Source organism: Bolinopsis microptera, chromosome 11 (assembly GCF_026151205.1).
Source record: "Bolinopsis microptera isolate Bmic1 chromosome 11, MBARI_Bmic_1.0, whole genome shotgun sequence".
NCBI classification, from domain to species: Eukaryota; Metazoa; Ctenophora; class Tentaculata; order Lobata; family Bolinopsidae; genus Bolinopsis; species Bolinopsis microptera.
The window spans coordinates 17,842,680-17,865,899 of record NC_087082.1 but is presented as its reverse complement, the minus strand read 5'-3'; the positions used below and the strand labels follow the sequence as shown (position 1 = coordinate 17,865,899).

Below are 23,220 nucleotides of genomic sequence, written 5' to 3'. Positions count from 1 at the left end.
CCCTAAATGAGACTTGGCTCAAAAAATCTATTTCTAGCAACGAAATCTTTCCTTCTTCTCAATATGAAATCTACCGCAATGACGCACGAGAAAGACTCCATCCTCAAGATCCTAATAACCCTAAAAAGTTTTAGGAAAAAGGAGGGTGGGTTGTTGGGGGGGGTGAGGAGGTGGTGTTCTTTTGGCTGTTCGGTCTGAATCTCGATGCCACTACAACCCGACTACCAAGTTAGCCTAGATGCAGAAATGCTTGCCGTTTAAAATTGCTTTTCCAACAAGAGAGTATTGAATCTGTACTTGTTAAGAGTAGAACTCTTGGTTACCTAATCATGATGTCATAGTTAGTTATATCGCAAGCTATTTCCAAAAAGAATCCCCCCTAAAATCTTATGTATTGGTGATTTTAATCTCCCCGCAAACAACTTAGGCTATCTTCATCCAGTACCGTACTCAATTGAGTCAATCCTTCATAGAACATTCAGTGATCTTTCTCTCTCGCCAGTTGATCACATCACTCCACCCAAAAAAAGAGGTAATACAATAGACCATTCTTCTCATAATTATGATAACACAACGATAACTTGAATTCTGTTATCCCATTCCCTGTTGCAATCTATCTTTTCTGCCACTTTTTCAAATTAAAAGCTCCTTTTCCCGCAAGAAACTCCTAAACGTAAAATCTATATTATAAGAAAGCAAATCTGACTATTAATTCGTGAATTATGCTCGATTATTTGCAATCCTAGAATGCCCTAGATCCTGATTCGTCTTGGAAGTTAGATAAAGACTCATTATGAATTTAGTTGATATACATATCCTAAAGTAACTATTTAAATCAGAGTTTCAACCCCCGTGGTTCGATAGTGAACTTTTTTCTTCATGCCGTAAAAGGAAAACTCAGATCTAAATTAAAATTTCTGGTTCTACTTCTGAATGAGTTAAAGATTGTTACTAGGCCTAAAGATTTTAAGAGGCTTTCATCAGCCAAAAAAAGAGACAATCTTTTCAATAGTGATGATCCAGCGCTAATAACTAAGAAGTTTTGGTCACTGATAAGTATAATTCTAACTCCTCCGTATTCCTAATTGTGTTAGTATTCTGGACAGCTTCGGTTAAAACCCATAGCTCAAGCTGAACGTTTTCAATCTTTCTTTTTATAACCAGTTTTTCGGATCCTTCACTTTATGACACTGATCATCTCCTATTCAATGATGTTTGATTTTTGATATTGACTACGATTCATCGGGATGTTTTCGTAAGCTCTTTAAATATTAATTCAAATAAATCCCAGGACCAGATGGCATACACGGTAAAATTCTCAAAATTGTTCCGTAGGTTAGCTACGCCTCTTAACATGCATTTTTCGTGGATCTTACAACAGCGGCCAACATTCCACAAGAATGGAAACTTTGCCAATGTTGTCCCAAAATTTAAGAAAGGTAGGGAAAAAAAAAGTGAGTTGAAAAACTATAAGACCAATAATCCCTTACTTGGTTTAGTCATGAATGTTATTTGAGCGCAATTGTTAAACGTAACTGCTTTTCTTTGACCAATACCTTCTTGATTCCCAGGCAGCATGGTTTTTCTATAGCGACAAGTCATGCACAACCATATGGTTGACTTTGTGATAGCCTGGCATTGTCTCTTAACGAAAACATTATCAATCAGGTGTGTATTTTTGATTTAGCTAAGTGCATTGATCTGTTAAATCATATAACCTTCTCTAAGCTAAGACCTTATATAACATGATGGTACACTTTCTCAAATTTCTTACCAATAACCTTCAAGCCTTACCAAAGAGTGGTATTGGAAATAGATGTCATCTACCTCTCAGTTAATTCTGTGTCCCCAGGGCTCTATTCTTGGTCCCTACTTTTTGTATTGTTTATCAATGAATTCCTCTTGCCTTTCGGATAATACGATATTGTTTTGTATGCCGATGAAACCAAAATCTGGCGAAAAATACATTCCATCTTCTGATAATACAATTTACAAATGATATAGACTATCTCTCAGACTGGCACTAAGAACAAAATGCGATCCATCCAGCAAAATGTTAAAGTGCTATTGTATTCAGAAAACCATCTTATCTCTCCAGTTCGCATACAACTTGATGGCTCTCCTCTTGTGTATGGTAGAGTTAGAAAAAGATCTAGGAGGTCGATGGTTAGCTCCTAACTAAGTGGAATAGTCATGCGACCAAATTTATACTAAGCCTGCCAACAACTTGGTATGGTCCAGAAGAAATGCATATTGACATTGATCAGAAACGTCGCGGGCTCTTTACCTCTCCCTGGTTCGTAGCCAATTCGAAAATTGTTCCATAATCTGGCGCCCTTGTAATAAATCACTTAGTGATAAATAAGAAAGCCCACCAAAGAGAGCTATAAATGGATTCTGTCTGAAGAGGGCCGCAGTTTATCCACCAGACAATATGTCAAAAAGTGCAAGCTTGTCACGACTTCTCCTTTGTCTCAAAAGTTTGACTTGAATGATCTTATTATTTTCCACAAAGTCTTACAATACTGGATATGAAGACACCTGCCTCTTAACAGGGGTAGTTCCATAACACTACCACCCACAGCTGGGTACACTGAAGGACACTACTAACACATGGGGAATACCCCCAACGAGCATGTCCCCATATAGTGAGGTGCTCTGTAATATCTTATTACCAATGTCTAGCCTCACAGATCCCTCGTCCTAAAGGGGCTGCTGTTGTTGTTATTATGTGGCTAGGATACCAGCTAGCTGGCTGCTGGCTCATGTACATTAAGTTGTGTATTGTTTGGTAAAGAAACGCCCTTACTTTACTGTCGGAAAGTTAAAGGACCAGTTAACTGAAAAATTTGTAGTCTCCAATTTGGCTAAGATTTAAATCAGCTGTGACAAACTGGTAAAGAATCGTATCGCCGAAAGAACCAACTCTCTAGCGTACGTGTAACGCGTGTTATTGCAATAATAAGCTGTGGCCTCGTGACGTCATAAAGTCCCTCAGTGCGCGCTTGCATAGCGTAATTTACGTTACAAATGTTTATCATCGTCAATAAAACACGTGTAACTCACTCAAATTTTAGAATTATGACTATTACCCTAGTTCTCCAAAATCCTTATAGTTTTGGCTATCATCCTAACTAAAGGAATAGCTGATTGGATGTACAGTGCTCACGTCATGATTTTAAACAGTGATATAGGTTCTTGAACAGTGGCGGGTGAATGTACGGTTAGAAAGTTTCTGCTATTACAACTTATGTCATATGTGATAATTTTGGATTGTTTTCATTGCTTAATTACACAAGCAGGGAGACTGTACCGATTCTTTTTCCCCAGTCCATGAAACTCTAACGAATTTAGAAAGGATACAGACAACAGATAAGTAGGAGTTTGTTCAATTCCGAGAGCAATTATATTTATAGCATAGCGAAATTTCTAACTTTAATCTGCAAGTGTCTGCCAGTACAGGAGACAAGAAGTCTGGCTACTTTACGGCCGTTCCTCTGGGACCATTAGTAGAAGTAGCTTCTATCAGAACAGTGCCGTGGGAACAGAATTCCCGCCAAAATACCCGGTCTACCAAATAGTAAAATTACTGATTGGAGGTGTGTACGGTGTGAGGTGTGTTTTGAATTAGACTTCCGGCTTACCTAGTTGTTATCCTAATTGCATTATCATCGGTGCATAACATAAATAAACTACTGGTAAGTTTAAATACCAAGTGCAAACGTGTTCAGTCGATCGACCCACTGAACAACTATAGAATTTCCAAGACCCTATTATTCTCTGGCCATATATTACGGCACGATCGATTGTTAGATGGCTAAATGACCAACGTTAATCTATACAATTCTAAAACTATGAGCTAGCACTTTAATCTAAAAATACCTTTTTTATATTACTCCTGATTTTTACATTTCACGTAAAACATTGTTGCCAGAGGTTGATCATGGACACTAACAGCTTAATTTGAGATAAATGACTTATGAGTTTCTCTAAAGTTAACTCTTAAGTTGTGTAGTCCAGTCATTTATGGACATTTATGGAAATGAACCTGCAAATGTTCTAATACTCACGAAACTTTGCACAGACCTTCCCGAAGTTATGATTAAACGATTTTCGTTTGGAGACATCTTTTTGACCGTGGAGAAAACCCAGGAGGGCCACGCCCATATTGACCCAATAACGTAACCGACTCCTTGCTTCTGAAGGTCGTAGAGACTTCAAAATAGGCTTGAACGAAGCCGCATATGCATGTTTATATAGGAGTTATTGAGCAACACATGGCCTAAAATCCTTACTTTTCGATAAATTCGCCAAAAACCATTTTGGGCGTGGTGCTAAGCCCATTTTCGATATGATCGTGATGGAGTCTTCAGACAGGATGCAAAAGAACCGCAATTAGCATATTAATATATGACTTACGAACAAACATATGCCTTAAAGTGCTTACTTTTTCAGTTATTGGCGAAAAACTGATTTTCGGTTCCAGAAATCATGCAAAACTATGGGTATCTGGTTAATTGGGCTATGAAGGCCCTAAAGGTTTTTGAATGTGTGCAAATTGTGCAGAATGGCCATGTTTATATACAACTTATGAAGCAACATGTACCCTAAATTACTTACTTTTCGAGTTATTCGGGGGAAAAGATTGTATTATGTCCATTTTTACCTGTAAAATACAGTCTCACGAGCTATTCTGCGCGCAAGAGGGACTTTATGACGTCATCGCCAAAATAATACAAACGCTATTTACACGCGTTAGAGAGCAGTTAGAGATTTAGGAATTTCGACTCGTTGCTTAGTTTGCTATTTGTCACAATCTGTCAAAATATGAGGATAACTTTTTTTTCAGTTAACTGGTCCTTTAATAAGTATCATTGCTGTTTAGTGTTTAAGGTTGTAAAGAAGGGCGCCTGGTATTGCATCTTAGTTAGCACCATGATAGAGGTCCGTTAATGCACCCCATCCTCGATGATATCATTGATATCGCACATATTTCTATATATAGTTATAAAGCGAGACGATATAAATAAAGCAGATCTCATCGACTCATCCAGTACATACCGTCACCTGCCACTTGACACCTCCACCGAAGTGGAAAATCGTCGGTAATGCTTACCATTTGATAATTTGTATCGATTATCCGCCACAATTAGGTTGACAGCTCGCTCTGTCTGACGTGCATATCATGGTATAACGTCCTGCTGTATTTACTTACTGGTAACTAGATAACTTCATTATAGCAGGAGGGGATCTGGGCTTATAATAACCATTGGAGGCTGCAGCCCGATTATAGGATTATAGGATTATATCAACAGTATTTAGCTCTTCTGATATATATATTATACGCAAGTGGTAGCGAGATATATGATAAGTCTGTGTCTCTACAACTACTTCTGCTGTTGTTATGTTGTAGTTAATGTAATGTTTGTCATGATTCAACACTGGTATTACTGTTTTAGTAGTTGGTGTTCATGTATTCAACCTGGTCATCACTAGTGTAGTAAGATCACCATCTTTTCTGGGTTTAAGAATCTAAATTATGAAATGATCACGTGTATAATGTACGGTACATTACTGGTCACGTGGTATAGCATACAATCTTATAGATACCCGTGAGTAACTTCGCTGTGCGAACTCTGCAGTTGCAGGTCAAATTAGATATGTTGGCAGCTAGCAACCATTTTTACAACACTGTCTTTCACGCGGTTGTAAATATTTAGTAAGTTCTACAAAATTGCATTCAGCCGGTAAATAGGTCCATAATTACTGATCAGTGATTGCACTTTTAATTGGATGACTAGGACATGAACAATGTGGGAATGTAGCACTAGTAATGGTTGTTGATATATGTCCACATGGGGGTCTTATTAATTGTAGATTTTCCAAATGCTTTCGTTGTCATGCGGATATGAATAACATTTTAACTTCTACAGAAACTCAGAAGAACAGCTTCTACTTTTGTTCACTTCAAGCTTCATACGAGACTTCGATCCAATCATTTCTTTTCTGTTGTTGCCAGGAGGTCCGGTATATAGAGGTTTCACTGTATTTCTGTCGTTGTGTAGCACATAAAATACCTTGTAGAAACAACAGTGGAGGATAGTAGCACCACCCACCCATTTTTCCCCTGGATGAAGGATTGGCCTGCTATAGGCGTAATAACTGTTCGCATTGTCCCTTACTGCTAATAAACTTCGAGTGTAATTGCAACGGTTACATGAGTAGGTAGGTAGTGTTTAATGTAATAAATTTCTCACCAGAGTTTGTAGTTGTTGCTGTTGAACGGCTAATGCTTTTAAACTTTTTTTTTCTGTGGATATTACCTTTTGGTCCCATTAAAACATTATGATATCTTAAGAGATTCTTAATGTTTTGTGTAAATTCAGATTTAAATTTTAAAATATAACTGAAACTAAACTTCCTCTCAGCATGATCAATACTTGGATCGTTCTTATATTTCTATTAGATCGCGGACAAGCAACCAACAAGTAAGCACCATAATTTTCTTACTTTAAACACCTCGTTTTAGTGTTCAAATAAATGTTTTATCTCGGTATGATGTGTTGTTCTTATCTCATAGAACATCTTGATATCCGACCACAATGTATATTATATAATTATTGTAGGGTTCTCATGGATGATGATTTTCAAACAAATTAGGCATCATAATTGTTTTAACTATTCGTGTTTTTTCAAACGATTCAATGATAAATAAATCATCTATTTTTTCCTCCCCAGAAGGTTCATAAGGAACATCAGAAATAAGCCATTGCACACGCTAGCTGGATTATTTCCCGTGTCCAAGCACGTGTCCCCAGACGTAGCTTCTGAACCAAAGTCTCCTGCTTCCAATGATGGTGTTTGCGAGCAGTTTGAAAAGTAAGATACATAATAATACGTTAATTTAATTACTTTGTGTTTTTACTACTATGTATCCATATTCTTTTCCTTTAAAATTTAAAATTGACGTTATTCTACTTTTGTCAGTCGTCAACATCAAAAAACAATCTGTAAACTCTTCCGCAGTGACGGATGGTATATGATGCTGGCTATGGACTTCGCAATTGAGAAAATAAATGAACGTCAAGACTACAATTTTGAATTAGAGAGTATCAAATTAGACACTTGCGGTACTTACGAAACAGCCTTCTGGTTGAACGACTTCACTTCCGTATGAAATTATAATTGTTATTAATATTATAATTTTTTTAAATTGTTCACTTTAGATTTGGGGTAATTCATTGACGAATTTCCCTTGAAACTGATATACATGCATAATATATTCTTAAGCTTATGTCACATGACGTTTACCATTATTAGACCTACACGACAGCGACACCAACTTTAATTACCGTACCCCTATCACTATCCAGATCATACAATCGGACCAGTTCAATGTATCGGGAATAGTGGGTGCCTCCTACAGCTCAAACAGCAAGATAGCAGCTCACGCTTCAACCATGTATGAGATCCCCATGATATCTTATCAGAGCAGTGCTACCTCCATCAGTGACACCTACTACTTTCCTTTCTTGTTCAGGTGGGGTTTCACTTTCTTAGTTTAAAAGTTTTCAAGTTTTTAGTGACCGAGGTCTTTATCTACTAAATATCGTGAATTTGCAACGGTAATAATAATATGACCGAACACTTAATAGCTGATAGCAGAGTGTTGTGAATTATAGGGTATTTTTTTGCTGATGAATCTAATTCATTCATTCAGATAACAGAAGTACATACTTTCTTTATTGGCAGCAAATAATAGATATACTTCAGGACAATCCCAATCGATGATCTCCAGGCCATAGCTCTGAAAAACCTTCTAGCGGAGCTCAATTTGACCTACATTGCCCTGTTTTATGACTCAAGCTCGTATGGTGTTGGCTTAAAAGAAATGCTCGACAAGGACCAAAAGGGTAACAATTGTTTTTTAATATCCTTTCGAATTATTTTTCCATTTCAATTTTTTTGCATCGTTCTTAAGGCAAACAGCGCATATATTTAAATGTTGTAAAGGCAAAAATTTGCACTAAAAATACATATCGTCTCGCTTTATATATGGACACGTTCATTGAAGTTTGAGGATATTGGTAAATATTAGTGACCCTACTGAATGGCACGATGATGTAAAATGTGTCACACTATGAAACTATATAAACCCTCTAACCCTAAGATAATCGTTTCATCCTCTAGATAAACTTTGTCACATAACTAAATCTTTATCAGACGATAAGATATCGCTTAAATGCGGCCGGCAGTGAGTTGTAAACTTTGTCACACTATAAAATGGTGACGGACTTTATATGGACCCCTTGTTGCCGTGTTTGACAAAATTTTCGAATTTACAATTCATAGAATAGCTGTATATGACTATTATCTACATATTTAGCGACTTTTTTCCTCAAATGGTAGCACCATGTAAACTCCGTCACACATTTAAGAAATTTATATGAGAGATGTTTATGACATCGTGACAAGAAATGCCGAATAGTCTAGCATTATTTTGTGAGCTGAATGTGTTTGGAATTGTTCACATATTTCATTTTTATAGGCAAATACAATTATACAAATACAGAAGGCAGAAATAGGTAAATTTAGTCACATAAATTTGTATGATATCTCAACATGTGTGAAATTGAGTAAATATTAGTATACCAACTTAATCAATTAACAATACTAGCAGGAACCCGTATAATATAACCCTAAACGGTGTCAAGACTCAAAATACTAAAATAATTATTACCTATTTAATCGGCGTTTTTGACACCACTTGGGGGCCCAAATTTTCGGCTCTAAAATCATTATTCCTTGGCCAATTTTTTATTTTTTCATGCTGATTTGAAGGCCATTAAAGCATTTGACCCAGCCAAAAAAGTTCCAGTTGTATATCTTTTACGGTTTTTGCGGAAAGTCGCGTTAAAGTTGATGCCGTGGTGTCAGTAAAATGGCACAGATATATATATATCGTCTCGCTTTATATATAGTAAGATTTCAACCATACGCCGGTCATATAAATTATCATATGGCAGTGATATGTTAACATTGGATAAATTTCAACACCTGAACAGGGTAAAAATTTGTAAATTTCGTCACAAAAAAATATTATAACTTTATTTGCTCCGTGTTGGCAAAATAACTAATTTATCGACATAGTACTTACTTGTACTTGAAAAGGTCTCCTCCTAGTCGTTGGAGTGGCCTGCACCACATAGTAACTCCTTTCTCCGGTGTATTAGACCTCTCCAGTGAACCCTGTCTGTAGCCTGTTGTTCTGCATCTTCTATCGTGATGTTATCGACACCTGTGAAGATTGCTGCATCCTCCCGGACACATGACAACCAGTTTTTCCGAGGTCTACCTCTTGACCTTTTACCATGCTTTGGGATCCAGTGCAGAAGATAGTTGGGTATTCTTTCTTCTGGCATCCTCACCACATGGCCAAACCATCGGAGTCTAGCTGCTCGTACGAAAGTATCAACAGGGGCGATGTTAGCCCGCTTAAGTACATCAGCATTAGATACATGATAAAACCATTTTATTTTCAGGATTCTCCTCAGACATTTATGATGGAACACCTCAAATCTTTTCATCTGCGTCTGTGTGGTATTCCATACCTCACTTCCATAAAGCAGTATAGTGCAAGAACAGCCGCTTTGTAAATCCTGATTTTAGTTGGAGTTTTGATGTTGCGACTGTACCATATACTGCTGAGCTGATAGAATGCCCCAGAGGCCTTTTGAATTCGAGCTGACAGTTCTTTGTCAATTGTTCCATTCGCACTGATGATTGCACCCAAGTAAGTGAAATTGCTGACCTGCTGTATTGGGAGACCTTCCACATTGATGTCCATAGTGTCGTCTTTAGAATACGGCCTCTGCGATGCACTTTTGCTGACAACCATGCTCTGTGTTTTGCAAGCATTAATCTTCAGACCCGCATAGGCACTGTATTTGCAGAGAAGGTCAGTGGTTTCCTGCAGCCCCTCTTTTGAGTTATCTAACATGGCCATGTCATCAGCGTAATCAGTGTCCAAAAGATGTTTCTCTTCTACCCCGGGGGCTGGCAGCTGTAATAAAGCCCCTTTGCTAATGACCTTGTTCAGTTCCATAAGGTATGCCGAAAAATTCAAACAAAAGTTGAAGACTGGTGGTCCCTGTATATCACCTTGCCCAGTACCCGAGTTGACATCAAACCAACCTGTGACCTCTCCATTGACCCTAACAGCACTAACTGTGTGAGTGAAGAACGCCTTCATAATTCTAATGTACTTGTCAGGTAAGCCGTAGTGCTGCATACTTCTCCAAATCAACTGCCTGTCAATTGAATCAAAAGCTGCTTTGAAATCAACAAAATTAATATACAGAGGGATATTATACTCAATGCATTGGTGTATAATACAGCGGAGTGAATAAACCTGGTCAATACATGAGCGATTCTGTCTAAAACCACTTTGATTCTCCCGGAGGAATTTTTCCATGCCATTGCTAAGTCTCCGCAGGAGTATCATCTGCAGGAGCTTCGAGGCTGTGGATCTTAATGTAATGCCTCTGTTGTTAGCGCAATGAGAGGTGTCACCTTTCTTTCCAACGATGATAATAACACCTTTGGACCAATCCTCAGGAATCTTCTCATCTTCCCACACTTTCTTGAACAACACAACTAGTTGATCGACCAACCCATCCTGTCCATACTTAAGTTGCTCGTTGGTGATACCGTCCACTCCTGGACTTTTGTGATTCTTGAGTTTTTTGAGGGCATCAACAATCTCGTATCTTGTAGGAGCTTCATCCGAATCGGAAAGGTCGTCAAAACTGGGTTGCGGAGGGATGTTGTCTAGGTCAGAAATATTGGCCTCTTGCGGGGGAGGGTTCAATAGCCTAGAGAAGTGCTCTTTCCACCTTTCTTTCTGGGCATGTGGGTCGGCAATCAACTAGCCAGATACGTCTCTAACTGCAGTTGACTGCTTCTTCTTCTTTCCAGATATGACATTGATCTTCTGCCATACCTCACGTTGCTGACCTTTTCTAGCAGCTTCTTCCAAGTCATTGGCCATTCTACGTGCCCAGTTGTTATCGTCCACCTTGCTACTTTTTTTAAAGAGCTTATTCAATCTAGAATACTCTGACCTGTTAGCGTCGGAATTAGGGTCTTTACGCTTAAATTCCTTACGGTTCTTCAATAATTCTTTTGTCTTCTGAGATTGGTGCCTGTCCTTCTTTTTTCGAGGTCTTTGCCCAAGGATTTCCATGGAAACTTGTTGGACAGTTGTCTTGAAGTTGTCCCACATTGATTCCAAGTCAACCTCAGGTTCCAAACAGTCAAATTTGTTTCTCAGAACAATATTGTATTCGGAAACAAGTGAATGATCACGCAGATGCTCAATAGCAGGAATCTCAAGCTTACGATCCTGCTTCTTTTTCACTGACATAAGCTTCATTCTCAGCCGTGCTCTTACCAAATAGTGATCAGACCCAATGTCAGCCCCCCTACAAACTTTTACATTTAGCAAGGAGCCTCCAAACTTCTTACTGATACAGATGTGGTCTATTTGGTTTACAGTACGACCATCAGGTGATCTCCACGTACCTTTATGTATATCCTTTTGCTGAAACATAGTACCACCGATGGTAAGTTGGTGGGCAATGCAAAAGTCCAACAATCGGGTACCATTGTCATTTGATGAGCTGTGAAGCGAGTGTCCACCAATGACACCTGACATAGAACTGCAGTCCGATGTGACCTTAGCATTAAGATCACCGAGCAGTAATTTTAAATCATGTCGGGGTAGCTCATCGAATGCACTTGACAACTGCTGGTAGAATTCATCCTTATCATTATCTGAAGCCCCCTCAGTTGGCGCATATGCCACAACAACAGAGATGTTCAGGTGTTGACTATGCAGCCTTGCACTCAACAAACGGTCAGATATTGGTAGATAGGAAATTAATGAATTTTTAGTCCTCTTTGAAAGAGTAAGACCGACACCTCTCCTTCTTATACCGTCCGTCCTCCCTGAATAAATAAGTAAGGAGCCATTATCCAGTAGCTCTGATCCTGTACCAGGCATATGGGTCTCAGTTATACCCAGCAAGTCCAACTTATACTCAGAGATATTCTCTGATAGCTGGAACAACTGACTTGAACTACTTGTCAGAGATAATACATTCCATGTCACAAATGTAAGACCTGTTTTAGAATAATTCGCTGGCTGTTTCTTATTAGAGTCGGAGTCCACATGGGTGATCTGTGGAGAAATAAATCTGCTACAATGACGTGTTCTCCCAACACTCATCTGGCCACGGGGGTCCCTTAGGCTTTGCCCCGCCAACTTTATACTGGTATCATCCGTCCTTGCAGAGGGAGCCACACACCGTTTCTTGTTGTTACTTTGTGATGTATCTGCAGCAAATTTTTAGAGAGGAAAAGTTGCCAGCATCTCGCACCCGGTTTTTTATCGACCTTTGCCTGTCTAGATCCATAGTGTTTTGTTGCACGTCATCTGTTTAAACTGGAGTCACCCAGGACAGATTACAATGCTTAATAGTAGCACCTCGAAAAGGATGTGATTCTTCATCACGCACTATGGTCATTGGAATAGGAGAGGTTATCAGTGACACGATCACTATTCCCTGAGATTAAAAATAATCTCTTGCCACCAATCGACATAGTGATGGTGATAAAGTAACATTATATACTAATTGAGGTATGATTCTTCAAAATAGGGGCAAGAAATGTAAATTTCGTCACATCAGCCATTGCATTAGTTAGATAGATTTTCTTTATATCAACTGCCCATATTATAGTTGGAATGGATTTATACAGGAAATATAGAAACCCATGCCCATTTTTCATCACATTGAAATTATACTGTTGGGGCAGGAAAAGTAAATTTCGTCACATTTCGGTAAATTAGTGATATCAAACTCAGCATTGTTAAACTTGAGTTCTGATTTGCTGAAAAATAACCTACCAATAATTCCTGGAAAATATTGAATTCTAATCGGGGTATGGTTCTTCAAAATAGGGTCAAGAAATGTAAATTTCGTCACATACGTCATTGTAAAATTTAGATACATTTTCTTTCACATCAACAGTCCTAATTATAGTTTGAAATGATTAATTCAGAGATAAGGAAATATAGAAACCCATGCCCATTTTTCATCACATTGAAATAATACTGTTGGGGCAGGAAAAGTGAATTTCGTCACATTTCGGTAACTTAGTATAATTAAACTCAGAATTGTCAAACTTGAGTTCTGATGATCTGCTGAATAATAACCTACTAATAATTCCTGGAAGAATATTGAATTCTAATCGGGGTATGGATCTTCAAAATAGGGTCAAGAAATGTAAATTTCGTCACATACGTCATTGTAAAATTTAGATACATTTTCTTTCACATCAACAGTCCTAATTATAGTTTGAAATGATTAATTCAGAGATAAGGAAATATAGAAACCCATGCCCATTTTTCATCACATTGAAATTATACTGTTGGGGCAGGAAAAGTGAATTTCGTCACATTTCGGTAACTTAGTAAAATTAAACTCAGAATTGTTAAACTTGAGTTCTGATTTGCTGAATAATAACCTACTAATAATTCCTGGAAGAATATTGAATTCTAATCGAGGCATGTTTCTTCAAAATAGGGTCAAGAAATGTAAATTTCGTCACATCAGCCATTGCATTAGTTAGATAGATTTTTTTTCATATCAACTGCCCTTATTATTATTGTGACAATTTTTACATCAACTGCCCTTAACTTGAATTAGCTCTATCCGTGCATCGTCCTTATATACAGTTTTCCCGCCTTCCAAACCAAAATCAGATACAAATGATTTCGGCAATTCACCCAAAATTTTAAATTCCATATAATGTGACAGAATTTACATCATTTCCCAGTGCATGTATTTGCTAACTTTTCAAAACAACCTATTTTAGGGCTATGATTGGTAGAAGAACCATCAAATAATGAGTTGAAAGGGTTTTGAGGACACCTCACAGTAGAAAAGAGGTATCGTATTCTGAGTGTGACAAAGTTTACAAAATATTGCCTTAAAACCGTTCGATCCCTGCCCTTTAGCCAAATGTTGTATCATAATTGTTAGAATGACCTAATCTACTATATATATAATATTTTAAACCAAAAAATGCTAATTGGGCAGCTATGGTTAACACAGTCACAAAAATGTGACATTTTTTACATTATAGTGCCTAAAAACAATAAATTGTATTTCTGAGCCGTGTATATGGAAGTATGAGTCACGTGGCTAATGTCCAGAACTTCTGAACACGTTATTTTTTTTGGTTTACCAATATCCTTAAACTTCAACATGAACGTGTCCATTTACGATTTCGTATCATTTTGTGACGATGTTTACATCAATTGCCCTATACTTCAATCAACTGTATCCGTGTATCGTCCTCATATAGAGTTTTCCCGCCTTCCAAACCAAAATCAGATATAAATGATTTCGGAAATTCACCCAGAATTTCAAATTCCATATAATGTGACAGAATTTACATCATTTCCCAATAGCCAACTAGCCAAGTGCATGTATTTTTTAACTTTTCAAAACAGCATATTTTAGGGCTATGATTGGCAGAAGAACTATCAAATAATGAGTTGAAAGGGTTTTGAGGACACCTCACAGTAGAAAAGAGGTCTCGTATTCTGAGTGTGACAAAGTTTACGAAAAGTTGCCTTAAAGCCGTTCGATCAGTGCCCTTTAGGCCTACATTGTATCATAATTGTTAGATTGACCTAATCTACTATATTTTAGACCAAAAAATGCTAATTGGGCAGCTATGGTAAACAATGTCACAAAAATGTGACATTTTTTACATAATAGTGCCTAAAAGCAATACATTTTATTTTTGAGCAGTGCATATGGGAGTATGGGTCACGTGGCTAATGTTCAGAACTTATGAACACGCTAGATTAATATATGTTAAAATTAAACCACTATCGTCAAAAACGTTGTTTTAGAAATTTACCAATTTCCTCAAACTTCAATGAACGTGTCCATATAGTAAGATATTGTCATTAAAATTATTCACAATCCTCACCAACTAGATTTAGGTCCAGACAAAGTTTGCTTGCTGGATGGAGGTTATATGATAAGTTTAGACGAAGATTACACTTACAAGTATGAAATCAACAAAATCATCCAAGAGGACACTATTGGAGCAATCGCCGTCTTTGGCTATAAAGGAGACTTGGAGAAGGTTGGAACCATCAGACTTAATTATTTTGAGTCTTTTTATATGCGCAGCCAAATATCAAAATATGTTACCCCAGTTTCTTACTTTGCTAAGCAATATGTCACTTATAAATGTTGCTTATTTTAGGTGAAAGCAGCGCTGAATAAAACGGGAGAGCGCAGTGCTGACGATTACATTTGGATAGCTAGCGACGGTTGGGCTCAGTTCGACACTGACCCGGGATTGAGTTAGTAATTTTGGCTTCTTCTTTTGTTAAATTGGGTCCAGATACTTATAGTGAAAGAAATGTATGCAGCACACCTAATTGATGATATAATTCACAGTAATATAGTAGGATTCAATACTTTAAATATAACTATCGGTTAATGCCCAATGTTTTCAGAGAAAGTCATCGGAACAACCTTTAACGCAAGCATTCTGGCAAATTTCAGCGAATTTTACGATAAAACGATGGATAAACTGATCAGTAACAGCTCTTCTTACCATGAAAACGACCAAACAGTAAAGATATTCAAAAGATTCCAGGATAATGCTGAAATGAAAAAATTGCTCACAATGGATCCCTCTACTGAAGACAAGGTTTGCTTAAAGTATTGTTTAAACCGTTTAGCAATATGTGATTGACTGGATTAAAGATTAAATCGCTTCTTCACCACCAAAAGCCCACTTTTCAATGAATTGAGTTAACTAATTGTAGGTTTTAACAACTAATATCTTATAGATAAGCTACATTACTATTATATTATTGAGTTAACTAATTGTAGGTTTTAACAACTAATATCTTATAGATAAGCTACATTACTATTATATTATTGAGTTAACTAATTGTAGGTTTTAACAACTAATATCTTATAGATAAGCTACATTACTATTATATTATTGAGTTAACTAATTGTAGGTTTTAACAACTAATATCTTATAGATAAGCTACATTACTATTATATTATTGAGTTAACTAATTGTAGGTTTTAACAACTAATATCTTATAGATAAGCTACATTACTTACTGAGTTAACTAATTGTAGGTTTTAACAACCAATATCTTATAGATAAGCTACATTACTATTATATTATTGAGTTAACTAATTGTAGGTTTTAACAACTAATATCTTATAGATAAGCTACATTACTATTATATTATTGAGTTAACTAATTGTAGGTTTTAACAACTAATATCTTATAGATAAGCTACATTACTATTATATTATTGAGTTAACTAATTGTAGGTTTTAACAACTAATATCTTATAGATAAGCTACATTACTATTATATTATTGAGTTAACTAATTGTAGGTTTTAACAACCAATATCTTATAGATAAGCTACATTACTATTATATTATTGAGTTAACTAATTGTAGGTTTTAACAACTAATATCTTATAGATAAGCTACATTACTATTATATTATTGAGTTAACTAATTGTAGGTTTTAACAACTAATATCTTATAGATAAGCTACATTACTATTATATTATTGAGTTAACTAATTGTAGGTTTTAACAACTAATATCTTATAGATAAGCTACATTACTATTATATTATTGAGTTAACTAATTGTAGGTTTTAACAACCAATATCTTATAGATAAGCTACATTACTATTATATTATTGAGTTAACTAATTGTAGGTTTTAACAACTAATATCTTATCTTAATTGTAGGTTTTAACAACCAATATCTTATAGATAAGCTACATTACTATTATATTATTGAGTTAACTAATTGTAGGTTTTAACAACTAATATCTTATAGATAAGCTACATTACTATTATATTATTGAGTTAACTAATTGTAGGTTTTAACAACTAATATCTTATAGATAAGCTACAATTGAGTTACTTAATTGTAGGTTTTAACAACTAATATCTTATAGATAAGCTACAATTGAGTTACTTAATTGTAGGTTTTAACAACTAATATCTTATAGATAAGCTACATTACGTAACTAATTGTAGGTTTTAACAACTAATATCTTATAGATAAGCTACATTACTTACTGAGTTAACTAATTGTAGGTTTTAACAACTTATATCTTATAGATAAGCTACATTACTATTATATTATTGAGTTAACTAATTGTAGGTTTTAACAACTAATATCTTATCTTAATTGTAGGTTTTAACAACCAATATCTTATAGATAAGCTACATTACTATTATATTATTGAGTTAACTAATTGTAGGTTTTAACAACTAATATCTTATAGATAAGCTACATTACTATTATATTATTGAGTTAACTAATTGTAGGTTTTAACAACTAATATCTTATCTTAATTGTAGGTTTTAACAACTAATATCTTATAGATAAGCTACATTACTTACTGAGTTAACTAATTGTAGGTTTTAACAACTAATATTTTATAGATAAGCTACATCACTCCGGTTGTTGAAGCAGTTTTCGCCTTTGCAGAAGCCCTGAACAACGAATCCTCACTATCCCTGAGCACAAAACTCCAGGATCTACAGTAAGTGATGAATAATTTGTATGCCATGCAGCTTACTTTTTACGAATAACTCAATCTTTACTGAAACTGAAAACCATGTTACACTATATCAACTACATTTGTTTCCAAAATGAGGCGACCCACGTAGGAGGTTTATTAAACAAAACCACTCACTTATCAGCTACAACGTATCGAAGGTGTTCGAAATCAAAGGCAACAGCCACAGCATGATAGAAAGACTAACTTACGGTGACCAAAGTTACGGTGCTTACTCCTACTCTGCGTACAGGTAAGAGAAACAAACTCTTCCACTTACTGGAGAGACGTTGTTTATTACAAACATATTAACATTTTCTTGCTTATCAGAATATTCGTCACTGTTCATATGTTTATTCACGATTAGCCTTTTGAAAAGCGAAGTGTTATAACTAAATGATATCGGTTCCATAAAATGCAGAGTAAATAACCACTTGACCTGTCTGCAAATGTTCTATATATTTTAGAATAAGCCCTAATCAGAAACAGCGCTCATGGAGTCATAAAAGCAACTCCTATGATGTCAATCAAAGGGTTGTGAAGAGGTAAGGGGCTGCAAGATATTGTTGATCGGAGCGATCACAGTACAAACACGCTGAGAAAGCAAGCTTCGCCTGGATATAAACACTTTATGAGAGCACTCATATTTCCCCACAAAGCATGGGTAACCGCTATAATAGTGGCATTTTAGCAGCAGTGCAGCACCAGCTTGTTTTAGTGCGAGCATGACAGCGGAGTGTCTCTGTAACATCACGTAGACTGGGAAACTAGATTACTGTACATTCTTTTAACTGATCATTTTTAAAAGCCGTGATTGTATGATGATTTTTACTTTTTTTGCCGTCAGATTATTTATGTGAAAATACCTTCATGTTTGATATTGCTTTTTTTAATAATTTGAATTCGTAATGGTAGAATAACCTGTATACCAAGACGAGTTCGTTAGTGTTATCCTTGGTCATTTCATGTTTAAAGTTTAATCAATTCCTGTATAATACCATTCATTACAAACATACAGCTGGAGTACTTCGTTTTCAGCGCGGAAGCACCAGAGCCCTGGGTTATCGGGTCATGGCAAACTGGAGATTCAGCAGCGACTAATATTAATCAGGTAAGGACCTTTCTAATCAATGTGAATAGAAGGGTCTGAAAAGCATTTTCCTTTCATCGTGAACCATTAAAATGTAATGGAAGTCGGATCAAGTGCTAATCATGATTACCTTATCGGACCTTATTTGGACGGACATTACTTGAACGCTGGAGGCCCTAGCGTTCATCTTAATGTCCGTTCAAATAAAGTCCGTTCAATTAATGTCCGTCCAAGTTAAAGTCCGTTGAAATTTTTCAAAACTTTTTCCATTTCGAACTTTTTGTCCAGAATATGACAACTTTGAGAACTTTATTGTGCCGTAAGTTAACGACGGAAAGGTTCTACTTGGTCTGCCGGAGGCACAGAAAACTCTACTAGTATATTTTCAAGGGTCACTTGGCGGAAAAAAGTCAACGAAATTATGGCACTCAACAACATAGTTCATGAACTAGTCCCAGCCAACATGACAAACTTGTTCCAGCCTCTAGATATTACGGTAAATCGTGTTTCCAAGGACATTGTCCGACGTTGTTATAGTTCATATTACTCGGGGGCGGTAATGAAACAGTGTTAGGAAAGCTCCACGTGATGTTAAGGTTTACCTTAAGTTGTTTAAGATAAAACCACTTCACGCCGAATGGCTTGTAAAAGTTAACACTGAAATGCAGGACCGGGGTAGTTTGATAAAAAAAAGTTTCCATAAAGCTAAAAATCACTGATGCTTTAAGCATGGACTATTTCATGCACGAAAACCCATTTGATGAAGATGATATGTGATATTAGAAATTGATCATGTACACATATTTTAACATTTTTACTGCTTAATGACTGCTTTTCTTACTTACTGTATAAAAAATGGATTTAAAAATCACTTGCTGAAATTTAAAAAACGTCAAAAAAATTGAAAAAAATTCGGATTTTTGATGGTTTTGAATGCCTTCGAGCGTTCATATTAATGTCCGTTCATAATTATGTCCGTTCATGTAATGTCCGTCCAAATAAGGTCCGATAAGGTAATATCTTGCATCTTTCTCATTATAAACGCATTCGGAACGTTTAGATAACTCAAATTCAATTCAATAAATAAACTTGAAGACAATATTTTTGTTTCAGACACAGTTGAAGGAGCTTCTCCGTTCTTGGGACATGACTGAAACATCGTCCGAGTGCGAGAAATGCAAACCAGGCTGGGTATGACTTGTTTTACCACTTCTTTGCTTCAAAGATCAGCGATCATCAAACATGATCCCCTTGTTGTTATTTTTCACACTCACAGTATTAAAACGAAAGCCTTCCAACCAATACTCCAATGGATAACCATTTGACAGGTCGTAGACACCGTCCGAGATCAGTGTTGTTACGATTGTGTCAAGTGTGAGTTTGAGCTGTTCCAGTATACCAAACCAAACGATTTTGAGAATTGTCACAACTGCTCGACATCACAACGTGCTATCAACGGGTACATGAGTGAAGTTTCTTACCATACAGTCTTTTCATTCTCGCATGTTTATAATTTAATTCATATTTGTTTATAACTTAATTCATATTTAGAACCTTTTTTTAACAAGAGTGCAGTGACTTACCAACTAAGGCTTAACGGTGATAAGTTTTTTCTTATCTTTCACATCTATCACCAGTACGGGTTGCGAGGATATTGCTATCAGCCGTATATCCTTCTCTGATCCACTGGAATCAACAGTCCTCGTGTTTTCTTTTCTTGGAATCATATGTAAGTTTTTGTTGTTTTGTTGTTGTTTTGTTGCTGCTAGTAGCATTTATTGATAAAATACATAAAACGAATAAAGTAAAACTGTTGCATTTTCAAATGATGATTTCTCATCTTAATCCTCCTCAAGGTGTGTCCATGACGTATTGGTATATGTTTGTGTACAATTACTCTCCAATAGCCCGAGCCTCTGGAAGATCTTATATGTTACTGGTAGCTATCTGCACCTGTCTTATCTTCACCAGCCCACTAGTTCTTTTTGCCGGTATGTTCACCCTTCAGGTACCAAACACATGTGACTTTCAGAAATAAGTTTCAGTCACCACCAACATAACGATTACAAATCAAAAATGTTTGTCTCTTCAACATTCAAACTACCTGTTTAGTAATACATATAAACATTTACTCTTAAACAGAAGGTTGATAGTTCAAATAAAATTATGGTTCATGACCTCAATTTTGATTAAGATGATCGATAACGGTGATTGAACATCCCCAGAACCGAGTAAGTTTATCTGTATGGTGCAGCGAGTAGTCGTGGCTGGTCCTACGGTAGGCATCATTGCAGCTTGCCTTGTAAGAACCTTTTCCATTGACAGGATATTCAGGTAAGCTAAATTAAAATAATTATAGTATAGTTAGCTTAATAATTTCGCCGTCTCGTTTCCCGTGTGTTCCAGACTAATCATTAATCCTTTTAATGTTCAGTGGATTTTATGCTGATAAAGTTATATGGTTACAAAGTAAACACGAATGTTTGACAAATCAATTTCAGGCACCCAGGAGTGCGCCAGAGATTACTGAGTAAGAGACTCGTGCTTCTGACAATTGCTTTCCTTATCGTTATTGAGCTGTTTATAGAGTCCATTATAATCGTGTCCATGCCTTCCAAACCAAGGAACGATACGAAGGACTACGAGGTGAGAAACGGAATTATTAGGATTTGCATATATTATGTTAAAGTGCATCGGGGTTAAAGTGACAACTCTTAACATTAACAAAATTACTATTTCCCTTGCCCAAAATCAATGTTCATATTTTGTTATTTCTAGACTGTGAGGGTGATTACATTTTCAGTCAATAACACTGGAATGCAAGATGCCAGAGGAGGACATCATGCTGACGTTCATTTTTCCTGGGATGTTAACAATATTATGTGGAATATTTGCTCTCAGAATAAGAAAGGTAAGTGTTGGAATGGTGTGCTGAAACCACAATACACAGCATCACCGGCTTACTTATCTTATTTTCAACCGCACAAGCTAGAAAAATAATGTCCACACAATAGGTTGTTAGTCCTTACGTTGATAAACAAGTCTAGGGAGCAACTGTGCTGTAGTAGCACCTGCTTAACTAGTGTATATTTAGAGTATCAAATACAGTTATCCCTTACTTATCGTGTAAGCTAGCATTAACTGGATCAATGATCTTTAGTTTCTTAAACTATTTAGCTCGTATTGTTTTCTCTCGGGAATCTAGAAATGGACGACGTAAGAGTGATTAATTGAGTTTGGCTTGTGATTAAACAATAAATTGGGAAATCGTTCATTAAATATTATAATTGATTGATTGAAAACCTCAAGTTGATCATCAGACAACGACTTGTGAAGTCAAGATTGAAGCGTAGCTCAGAAAATATATTTATGGGATTCTTAATTGATTAAGTGATGTGTGTTGAGGTTTACATTTTTAAAGAACTTACTGACGACATAATTAGGATCAGGATGTAAATGCATGATAAACTCTGTAAACTGTGAATTAACTGTCTAATATCCAGGTTCCATCAAACTACAATGAGTCGCGATACATAATCTTCACGATAACCATCCTTACCTTCGAGAGTGTCATATTTTTCATGAGCTTCAAAGAGCTGGACTACATTTCGTACATCAGATACTCAGTCGTTTGCATCATTGTGGGAGATTACATGACCTACTTTGCTTTGTTCCTCCCAAGACTTTACATCATTATATTCAAGCCGGAAAGGAACACTCTTCAGCTCCAGTGCTCTGCTAACGGACAGTTTTTGTTGGCCAAGACAGTGGACAGGGGATGTAACACCAGCTTGTCGGTTGGGGAGGATGTTATGATGAGACTCAGTTCCGGAACCGAGGATGAAATGATGACAAAAATAAATGATCCCGATCAAAGGGTTTCAGCTCTTTGATTTTTCAATAATATATATATTATATACTATATCCACCAGCGTGCGCTTTTTCGCATAGCGGGCTCTCACCAGCCCGCTGTCAAAGGGCCCGATATCTCTACAGCCCGCTCATGATATAGCCCGCTAACAAGTGACATTTAATTTGTCCAGTAGAAATATAGCCCGGAGTTCTCTAAAATATTTTCAGTTTCTGTATCGTCTCCATGCGAAATTCCATAAGACAACAACTTACAAGTTACTTAGAACTATAGTTGAAACCGGTTTAATTCATTTATAACGATGAATTCAATTGCAATAATCGTATAGTGAGCTAATTAGTGTAGTTTCTGTTTCTAAATTACCGTGCAGTGTCTGGGGAGGAAGGCCCAGGAATGCAGTGCCAGTATGTATCTCTTATCTAGCCAGCCCCTATATACGACACAGCCCTTTATGATTGGCTTACATTGAACACGTGACGTGTTACCATGGTTACAACAATTAGTGGCGACCTTTTCTAGAGTTAACTTTTATACAAGCTGATCCATTGTTTATTT

The 23,220-nt window shown here is 36.4% G+C and overlaps 3 protein-coding genes across 3 annotated transcripts in view; 2 read left to right on the top strand and 1 right to left on the bottom strand.

Moving 5' to 3' along the window:
* Nucleotides 1-23,220, bottom strand: part of LOC134823189 (polyunsaturated fatty acid 5-lipoxygenase-like) — a 1,185,970-nt gene that overhangs the window by 873,491 nt on the left and 289,259 nt on the right. The window lies entirely within an intron of this gene.
* Nucleotides 1-23,220, top strand: part of LOC134823188 (serrate RNA effector molecule homolog A-like) — a 103,749-nt gene that overhangs the window by 28,802 nt on the left and 51,727 nt on the right. The window lies entirely within an intron of this gene.
* On the top strand, nt 15,115-22,693 carry LOC134823709 (metabotropic glutamate receptor 3-like). The gene is made up of 15 exons (XM_063835241.1): nt 15,115-15,225; nt 15,349-15,448; nt 15,605-15,801; nt 17,589-17,689; nt 17,850-17,957; nt 18,172-18,249; nt 18,743-18,815; nt 19,908-19,985; nt 20,123-20,253; nt 20,432-20,523; nt 20,651-20,785; nt 21,020-21,128; nt 21,296-21,440; nt 21,598-21,705; nt 22,298-22,693. The coding sequence occupies exons 1-15, from the start codon at nt 15,115-15,117 to the stop codon at nt 22,685-22,687; spliced, it is 1,956 nt and encodes a 651-aa protein (XP_063691311.1). The 3' UTR covers nt 22,688-22,693.

Coding starts and splice junctions, on each gene's coding strand:
- LOC134823709 (XM_063835241.1), top strand. CDS start 15,115: ATGATAAGTTTAGACGAAGATTACACTTACAAGTATGAAATCAACAAA. Junction 15,226..15,348: donor ATAAAGGAGACTTGGAGAAG/GTTGGAACCATC, acceptor TGCTTATTTTAG/GTGAAAGCAGCGCTGAATAA. Junction 21,706..22,297: donor TTGCTCTCAGAATAAGAAAG/GTAAGTGTTGGA, acceptor TCTAATATCCAG/GTTCCATCAAACTACAATGA.